General features: G+C 53.7%; 1 protein-coding gene across 1 annotated transcript; it reads left to right on the top strand.

Annotated features, from left to right (window-relative positions):
* The first annotated feature begins 688 nt into the window (after nucleotides 1–688).
* On the top strand, nucleotides 689–6,720 carry IL37 (interleukin 37). Its single transcript, XM_079109573.1, has 6 exons — nucleotides 689–792; nucleotides 2,447–2,578; nucleotides 3,152–3,214; nucleotides 5,324–5,443; nucleotides 5,724–5,866; nucleotides 6,388–6,720. Exons 2-6 carry the CDS (start codon nucleotides 2,530–2,532, stop codon nucleotides 6,598–6,600), a joined length of 588 nt encoding a protein of 195 aa, XP_078965699.1. The 5' UTR covers nucleotides 689–792; nucleotides 2,447–2,529; the 3' UTR covers nucleotides 6,601–6,720.
* The last annotated feature ends 2,693 nt before the right edge of the window (nucleotides 6,721–9,413 follow it).

The raw sequence follows: 9,413 nt of genomic DNA, 5'->3' as shown, positions 1-9,413 counted from the left end.
CTTCCTTCTAGCCATTAAAAGAGTAACATTTATCCAGTTCTTCAGACAATTTGTGAAATGCTTTAACAATTAAAAATAACACTTTATTAAAAGTAGTGCTATTATTAAAAATAATAGTGTAGAAAAGTATTGATGAAATGGAATGATGTTTGCAATCTCACATTGATTAGAAAACTCACCATACTAAATAGGAAAGGAATTTCTGAATGGTGTGTCGCATAAACGTGCGTGGAAAATGACTACAAGGGGACCTGGGTGATCCCTGTTGAGAGATGGGGCTGGTAGTGCTGGCCCTCGAGTCCACCCAGAAGTCAGCAGGGAGGAGAACATTTTTCTCTGGAACATGGGGACTTTGGAATCAGAGCTGAGAATCCACGTGAGAAGGAGGTCTTCCGACCTTCCCAGGCTCACTGGCTGACCTGGACCTGGCGTCTCTTCTTCACTTACCTCTGTTTCCTCCTCCTTCACAGTTGGACAGAATGGGCAGCTACGAAGTCCATCTCTGGGGCCTTGAAGTGTGTTGAGTGGCTGAGGCACAGGCCTTGGCAGAGTGATGCTACCCCACAGGAATTTGTTTACACTGTTGGCATGGAAACCGGAAGGTGATGAGAGGTGTCTGATAACCCAGAAAGCTGTTTATCACTGGCTACCGGAATGTCGTCATTGCATTTAAACACCCACTCCCATATTGATCGTCCCAAATCAGGAGGAGCGTGGCTCCTCCAGACCAGGGTTTATAAGCGCAGAAGACAGAGGGCTCCAGGAGTCGCAGACCTCAGGGATCCGGGTCAGGTAGGTGGCCTCCACCCTTCCCCGGCCTCCCCCTAGAGGCCCATTTACATGGACGGGAGGTGTCAGAACCTGACCTTGCCTTCCTTTTCTCCCCACTAGAAGCCTGTCTCTTTAGGGCTTTCCTGAACTTGGGAGTGTTTCCTCTGAGATGCCCGCACCTCCAGGCCCTTGGCCCCAGTAACTGCCTGTGACAGACGTGTGGTGTGGCTGGAGAGCCAGGCAGACGCGGGCTTAAGAGACCTGCCAGCTTAGGTGATGCCAGCACTTTCTCCGTAAGCTGAGAAGACGGATTTCAGGGTCTAGAAAGTACTGGCCTTTGGAAAGCGGTTTTGGAATTTGATACTGAGTGATCTTGATTGGAAAGGGAGGGCTCAGATGACTTGTCTGTGACTTCCTTAGGGAATTCAGTGGGAGGCACCTGCAGTTATCTTGCTAAGGTGCCAAATTCCGTAAGCAGCTCACAGGGAGTCCCCAGGTCCCCCAGCCTCAGGTAGCCTTCTTTCCTCTGTGGGTAGCAGCACTGCAAGAATCTGCACATCTTTGGGTACCTGCTTTTCTGCCAGACATGTCTTGTTCTGACGTCTTGTCAAATTCGCTGTGTGTTCTCAAGGGCCATCCATCAGTTCTCTGTTTCAGTTGTGCTCTGTGAATTCAGGGAGCCACCAAACAACAACTTAAGACCTAGTGGTAGACATTGCAGCCCTTGAAGACCATCAGCTCCGCCAGCTCCCAGAGCTGCCTGGTGGTTACCTTCCCTCCTGTCCACTGTCCCTGATGCTGAGCCCTGGAGTCCTTCCCTGTCATTTTTGTTTATGGCAAGATAATTTGGTTTTCCTGTGTCAGTCCTAAGCTGTTCTCTGCGGATCAGGTTTTCACACAAAAATGCCAACTCGGCACACTTGCAGGTGGTGCCCGCCTGGAAGTCACATGACCTCAGGTTTCTCATCTGTAAAATGGGATTAAGAGTTCATGCTCCATTTCTTTTCCTGTGTTGACCTGGACTAATGTTCGGGAAAGTTCTTCATCAGATGAAATAGAGCGTAAAGGATTTATATAATTATCTCTCCTCCAACCACTCCCGGTGAAGCAAAAGTGGAAAACCACCTACCCGAGAAATCAGGAGTCAAGCTGTCTGGGCCTTTGAAAACTTAGTGTTTCTTGGCAAGATCTTATAAAGAAATTGCCCTCGGTTAGGTAACGATTAGGTTACTTAGGATTCAGCAAAATTTTACAGAAAGATTCAGATGGTATTTTAGGCATTACTGGCTTCTCTCTCTCAAGTACCGAACTTTGTTATTTCAGAGCAACCCTAAAGCACTGTGTAAATGAGGATAATAAAACTTTATTTAAACACAAAACAAGTGGGCCAGATGTAGCCTGTGGGCCATAGTTTGCCAGTCCAAAGAGCAATGCACTTTGAGTTTTTTATTCTGTATCATTTTTATGAAATGGTGTCAAGATTCACTAAAGTGATATTGTGACCTGAGTGTTGGCGTCATGACCCGTAGTTTGGAACACACTGCGTTGGAGGAGTGATGGAGGGGTGTGGTCCTGCTCTGCGAGGCCTTCCTGCAGGCAGTGAGCACTTCCAAGCAGCAGCAAGGCCAGATGCTACTTTGGGGACATGGAGCTCATTCCCTGCTGGTCCACTCAGGTCCTGTGCTTCATCCTGTCTCTTGCTGAGTCATCTCACCAACATCGAAGTTGTCTGTTTTGGAGGCCAACACAGAAGAGAATATGGACTCCCAAGATTGGGAAAGAGATGAACCCCAGTGTTGCTCAGAAGGTAAATTTGGGGAAAAACTCAGAGCAGGGCCAAAGTAGAATCTGAGAGCAGCAGCTTCCTGCTGGCCTTGCCCAGCTAGTGAGCTGTGGAACTTCCCTGGTAAATGGATCCGACAAGAGGGATCCAGAAGGGAGAGGAAGGTTTGCCTCAGGTGCTCTGGCACGCGGGGGTGGACGAATGGACTGTTCCCACCTCGGGCTCAGGGCGAGGGCGGGCTCACACATCCATCACATCTGAGGAAAGGAGGCCTGCGTGGAGGGGCTGCACTGGACAGCGGCTCAGGGCAGGGCTCTGGCCCTCCTGGAGGAAGGCAGCCTCAGATGGCAGCCAGATGAGACTTGGGTCTGTGTGTGGGGCATGAAGACAGAGGCCTGCCACCTGCCAGAGGCTGACCCCCGACTTTCTTCTCTCTTTTGCAACATGTGTGTCCAGGGAAGCTGTTTTTAAATGTCGTTACTGTCTCCCTGTTCTGTATTTCTCTGCACAAACCAAACAAATCAAAGAATTAAGTGAGCTTCTAAATGCCTGGAAAATCCTGACTGCCTGTGTTCACCTTGCTGTCTCCGATTGCAGATTCAGCCAGAAGCCCCCTGGAGCCAGGCCAGAGCCCAGCCTCTGTGACTTCTGCCTGCACAGGTAAGGTCCCTGGGTGCAGGGTGGGTGGCTGAGGGTGGGGACAGGATGTTCTGCTGGGCCTCATAGGCTGCAGCTCCCAAGGGTGCCTCCCCTCTGTGGAGGGGAGTCCAATCCGGAAAGTTTCCAGGAAGGACGAGTAAGGTGGGCCTGTGCAAAGAGGGGTAGTAACCCACACGGGGCCCGGGCGGGAGGAAGGCCTTGAACCTAGGAGCCTTCTGAATGCCCTCTGACCTCTGCCGGAGGCTGACCCCTGACCTCCCCGAGCACTGCGAGAAACAGGGGGTGTCCAGCAGGGGCGCCCCAGGGGCTCCCCGCCCAGGAGCCCTTGGCAGCTGCTCCCACAGGTCACCATGTACGCCACCCCCAGCTGCCCCAGAGGAAGCTGCTTCCATCACCACAGTCTGGGTGTGGGAACTGAGGCAGAGTGGTGCCGTCACCTTCCCAGGTGACTCAGGGAGGAAGCCACAGGTGCCGTCTGCCTGATTCAGGGCTGTGGCTCACCACCTCCTGCTCAGCACAGGGTCCGGAGACGCCAGTCCTGGGGATCCAGACACCAGCCACAGCCCCAGGGGATCCAGACACCAGCCACAGCCCCAGGGGATCCAGACACCAGCCACAGCCCCAGGGGATCCAGACACCAGCCACAGCCACAGGGGATCCAGACACCAGCCACAGCCCCAGGGGATCCAGACACCAGCCACAGCCTCAGGGGATCCAGACACCAGCCGCAGCCCAGGGGATTCAGACTCCAGCCACAGTCTCAGGGCACACAGACACCCACGAGCCCAGGGCATTTTTTGCACAGCCAGGGGGAGAAGCTGAAAGGCTCAGAGTCTAGCTCAGTGTTCACCACCCTGGGACCCCTGCCCCAGGGACTCAGACCATTAGGAGAGTAGGGTGGAAGCCAGGGCTGAGAGGAGGGGTCTCCTCTGCCCCATGTCACCATGGAGTGACTCAGGATCTGGCCTGGGGCTGGTCAGACCTTCCATAACACTGAGAGTCCACTGTCGGAACTATGTGGAGCCTGTGAGGGTCACAGGCAAGCCAGACAGGGGCCTGCCTGGGAGCTGACCATGCTGCCCAGTGTTGAGATGGGGACCCTGATTCTTGTGTGCAGGCCCAAGGGGTCAGGGCAGAGAGCTGGGCAGCCAGAGGATGCCACCCACTCAGAGGACATAGAGGGCCACAGAGGCAGCAGGAGGATCCTCCCAGGTCCCTGGGGAGGAGACCAGGGTCAGTCCCCTGAGAAGCCCGGCAGAGGCTTTGATCCTACCTGAGGAGAGAGAGGCCTTGGAAAGACTCTGCCTGAGAACTCTGTCACGGGTTCCTGTGCCCTGGCGTCCTGCGGGGGCGGGTGCCGCATGGTCACAGTATCATGTTGACCCTGCATGGCCGCCCATCCCTGCCAGTCTTGACCTAGACCTGGAGGCTCCTGCTGAGGAACCCACAGCCTGGGCGACTCCTTGGCTGCTCTCATATCTGTTCCTGCTGCTTTAAGAGGTTCCTCCAGGATTGGGGACCACCCCTGTGGCTTCCTACGGAGCCCCTGCTGTGCTGGCTCCTCCCTGGACGGCCCTGAGTGCCTGGGTCAGCCCACCTTGGTGCTCCCCCACCTGCTTGCCCATTATCACTCTCTTGGACCAGGCAGTGCGGGGTCTCTCCCACCCAGGCGTTGCCGTTGGAACGATGCCCAGTCAGAGTTTGGTGAGTGGGTGACCACAAGCCATGTTTGCTGTGTTCTTGGTCTCAGCTTGGGTATGTGCTGCTCATTCAGCAAGCATTTAAATCCTCACAACCATCTCTCAGGTTTTAATGTTCCCCATTTCACAAACTAGGACATTCGGCTTTAGAAAGATTCAGTAGCTTGTTCCCGGTCCCAAAGCAGTAATGAACCCAGCTCAGATTTGAACCCAGCTGTGAAAATCTGGACCCCACTTGTTTATGCCCAGTGCCAACACGCTTGTCCCATGCAAGGCAGAAACCCTGAAGTGGAAGGGGGCTCGGTGATGGGCAGCGTGGGGAGCTGGGGCTGGCACCCTGGGATGTGAAGAAGATGGACTGAGTCTCCTTTTCACTGGGATGTATTGATGTCTGGCCATGTTCGTCTAGGTCCAAAAGTGAAGGTCAATGAGCCCCAGAAATTTAGCATTTTCGACCGTGATCAAAAAGTATTGGTCCTGGACTCTGGGATTCTCAAAGCAGTTCCAAATAAAAGCTACATACGTCCAGGTAACTCGCAGTCCACCAAGGTGAGGGCTCTCTTTGCATGGACTGGGGACACCCCCAGGGCCAGCAGGCTTTGGTCATGGTGAGAATCCCAGGGAGCTCTAGAAATTGGATAAAGGGCATGACCACTTCAGAGGGGGACCTTCCGGAAAGGCTTGGAAGAGGAGGTTGGGCCAGCCTGGGGGAGGGCCCTTGATCCTGAGCCGCAGGGCGGGGCGAGGCTGAGTCAGGCAGACCGCAGGGACACCTTGCTCTGAGAACGGACTCTGTTCTGTCTTTGCAGAGACCTTCCATGTGCTGGCCTCACCTTCGGCTCCGTCCTCTGAGGAGAAAGGGAGTCCGATTTTCTTGGCCGTCTCTAAAGGGGAGTTCTGTCTCTGCTGTGAGAAACCCAAAGGAAAAATATGTCCGTCCCTTCAGCTGAAGGTGAGCCTCCCAGCCTGGCTTCCCATGCCCTCAGTGGCCCCAGAGCAGCATGATGCTGGCTGCAGATCTAAGGTGTGGTTCTGATCCATCTTTTAAGAACATGCGGAGAGCTCTGCTTTTCTCTCTCTCTGCTTTTTATTTCTATTTTTTTGGTTCCAGGGATTAAACCCAGGGGCGCTTAACCACTGAGCTCCAACCCCGGTCTTTTTAAAACAATTTTTAAATTCCGAGACAGGGCCTTGCTAAGTTGCTGAGGCTGGCCTCCAACGTGAGGTCCTCCTGCCTCCTGGGGGATGGGTTACACCAGGCCTGTCTGTCTATTGATCTTTAATTCTGGGGAGGGGTGTGGAAGAGAAGGCGTGGACACTTACCATCCCTGGAAACACAGCGCCAAGCGGGGCACCAGCTTTCCCAAAGGCCGTCTGTTTTCTCCTCTCCGGGCAAAGGCCTGGAGCAAGAGCCCGTGTGTTGGCTTTTCCCTCTCGAAGCCTCTGCTATCTGTCACCTCTTCCATCTCACAGAAGCAGAAGCTGATGAGCCTGGCCTCTCTGAAGGAGGCAGAGCTTCAGGGCTACGTCTTTTACAAGTCTCAGGTGGGCTCTCTGCACACCCTGGAGTCCGCTGCCCACCAGGGGTGGTTCATCTGCACTTCCTGCAGACTCCATGAACCTGTTGGAGTGACAAATAAAACCGGGATATGGAAACATACCGAGTTTTCATTCGTGAAAGTTTGAAAAACTGAAAGGAGCCAGTAGGGGTAGCGATGAAGAAACTGTCCCACCCGACAGCCGCCTTCCTCTGCCTTGTTCTCTGACTCGTGTCAGTCAGAGAGGAACATGAAGCCTGCTCACTAATGTCTGTGTCTTTGAGTTTCATTTCTCATTCACACTTGAGGGGTCTGTGTTTGAGGCTTATAGAAAGAAGGGTTGCCTGATGACGGACTTCGTAGAGGAAATAAGGTCCTGGGTTCTGCTACCCTGAGCCAGCAGAGGCTGTGGGGTGTGTCACATTGTGTGATCCGGCCAGGCCCAGCCTGATGCTTGCCAGGGAAGTCACTGTGGGGTGCATGCCTTGCTCTGGAAAGAGCCATTCCTGCCGTGTGGTGACCCTGTGGGATTGACTGAGGAGAAGTGTGCAGGAGTGGCTGAGTGTGTCCAGGGTACAGTGTGCAATGAAGAGCGGTGACAGCTAGTCACCATCTACTGAAGTGATATGAGGAAAGGGGAAAGGGGTGGGTGGGTCTCAGGTAGCAGAGTCACCTGACAGGGGTGGGGGAAAGGCACAGAGACAGGGCATCTGGGTCAGGTGGCAGCCAGAGACCAGGTGAGCGGCCAGTCAGCATCTGGGAGGCCCGGTAGCAGGGCAGGGTTCTGTCACTGAGCAGGCTCAGGGCTTCTCAAGGAGAGCTGGTGAGGCAGCACCTGCGCCTGGAAACAGTCAGGGCCAGGAGGGAGGAGTGGCAACTAGCCCTCTACTAGTTTTGCCTCGTAGGTTGCAAGCAATATTAATCACCTTCGGTTTACTTAAGTAAAAAGTCTACTAAAACACCAGGGAGCTTACAGGGAGGAGATTGGGCGTGCATGCTTCTTACTGCTGCTGTGACGAATGTCACTTAATGGTTCAAATCAACTTGACGTGTATTCTCTCATGGTTCTGGAGGTGCGTCCACAGTGGGCCTCTGTGGGCTAAAATCAAGATGTCAGCAGGCATTGCTTTTGGACTCTGGGAGAAGCCATTTCCTGCCTTTGCAGCAGCAAGAGATTGCCTTCCTTCCCCACGGTCCCTTCTGCCACCTTCAAAGCTGCAATGGCTGGTCGGGTCTCCTTGATGCACGGCGCTCTGACCCTCCTGCCTTCCTTCCTCACTTCTGGGGACTCTTGTCCTTCACACTGGGCCTGCCTGGGTGACCCAGCTGCCCTCTCCGCTGCCAAGTCCCTGTGCCACACAGCAGGACATGATTTGCAGATTCTGGAGATAGGGGTGTGGGCGTCTTATGGGGGGGAGCATTATTCTGCCCCAGACTAGTTTTTAAAATTGAAGGATGTGCTGAAGAACCAGCATCAGACATGTCTAGCAGGCCGGAAATGACAGGAAGCTCTGTCCACCACCAGACGGTATCCTACCGGTCCAGTGACCATCATTAAAGTAGAATTGACGAGCTAACCCTAGCAGAAGGCCGTGGGTGCCAGGCAGGAGGCCAGGCCCAGTGTGAGCAGGGAGTAAGACAGTGTCCCGGACGCCGAGGGCCAGGTGAGGCCGCACAGGCAGAGCGGGGCGGTTGGCCAGGCTCTTCTGTTTGATGCTGCAGCTGATGGAGCCGGATTCTAGCCCAATGGTTAAAAAAAAAAAAAAAAAAGTATTTGGCGTGTTTAGCATTTTAGTACGTGTGTAGGTGACACTGATGCTTTGGAGAGGAAGGACTGTCTTCTTCACAGACCCTCCTGGACTCCGAGCCAGGGCTGCCCCTCTCCACTAGTGCCCTGGCTCCCTTACAGTCCAGCAGGAAAGAGGCGGGCAGGCTGACCCTGGCTTTGAGGAGGCTGACCACGCAGGAGACTGGCATGGTATGCCATCTGTCCTGCTCCTTCTTCCCGCCTGGCAGTCCATGTTACAACTTGCTGTGTAAAACACAAATTCCCAGGGTCACACACCCTGAGGTGCTGCTGTAGGCGTTTGGGACATAGTTCAAGATCTAGCTGTCTTTAAAAACACGCTCTCAAATACTTCTGATGCAAACCATTCTTTTTGATCCAAACTTTGAGAAACACTGTACATTTCTTTGGAAAATGGAAACGTGATTTTCTGGCTGTGAGTCATTTCTGGATGATTGTTTGCCTGTGGACACCCGCTCTAATGTTTAGTCTTAGGCTTGAACACACCCTAAGGAATGTCCCAAGTAAGGTGACCTGAGCCAAAGCCATTGAGTAATTCCACTGAGTGGCTGTGCACTGTCCCCAGCATGGAGGAGGCCTGCAGAAGATGGCACTGAGAGGCTTTTGACACAGAGCTCAATGGCGAAGGCTGGCAAAGTGAGTCCTCTGCCAGTGGATGCCACATTGGGGTGAGGATCAAAGACTGAGCAGACCTGGATGCTGTCCCTGCCCTCAAGGGAGACAGATGTCACTCAGTATGACTGGGGGTGTGTCCTATCAGGAAACCAGAGGGGAAGGCACCCCTGAATGTGATATGGAGACAGAGTGGGATTAAGTAGCCTCAAGGTGGGAGAGGACTTCCGCCATTTTTAAGGAGGCCAAATGAGTTTCCTTTATGGATACAGAGAGAAGACAGATGAAGGAGGGGTGTGGACAGCATGGAGCTGATGTACCTCCCCAGCTGGCAAGGGTGGCTACAGGCCTCCCAGGCCGTGGTGCCCATTCCCCCGACATGCCTCTGGCACCTCTATTCCTGGGGGAGGGGAAAGGGTAGCGATGGTGCTTTAGAGGCACAGGGAACCTTTGTCCCTACCTCTCTTCCCCTGCTCCCTGGAATGCTTAAAACCCATTTCCTGATCTCACAGCTGAAACAAGTTTTGCTGGAGAAGCAATCG

This window comes from Sciurus vulgaris, assembly GCF_902686455.1.
Source record: "Sciurus vulgaris genome assembly, chromosome: 14".
NCBI classification, from domain to species: Eukaryota; Metazoa; Chordata; class Mammalia; order Rodentia; family Sciuridae; genus Sciurus; species Sciurus vulgaris.
This window is presented reverse-complemented; position numbering and strand designations above follow the sequence as displayed.

Bases quoted from the DNA above. Each gene is read 5' to 3' on its own strand.
- IL37 (XM_079109573.1), top strand. From the start codon at position 2,530: ATGGACTCCCAAGATTGGGAAAGAGATGAACCCCAGTGTTGCTCAGAA. The intron at 5,444-5,723 runs GTAACTCGCAGT...CTGTCTTTGCAG, and splicing joins TAAAAGCTACATACGTCCAG to AGACCTTCCATGTGCTGGCC. The intron at 5,867-6,387 runs GTGAGCCTCCCA...TCCATCTCACAG, and splicing joins GTCCGTCCCTTCAGCTGAAG to AAGCAGAAGCTGATGAGCCT.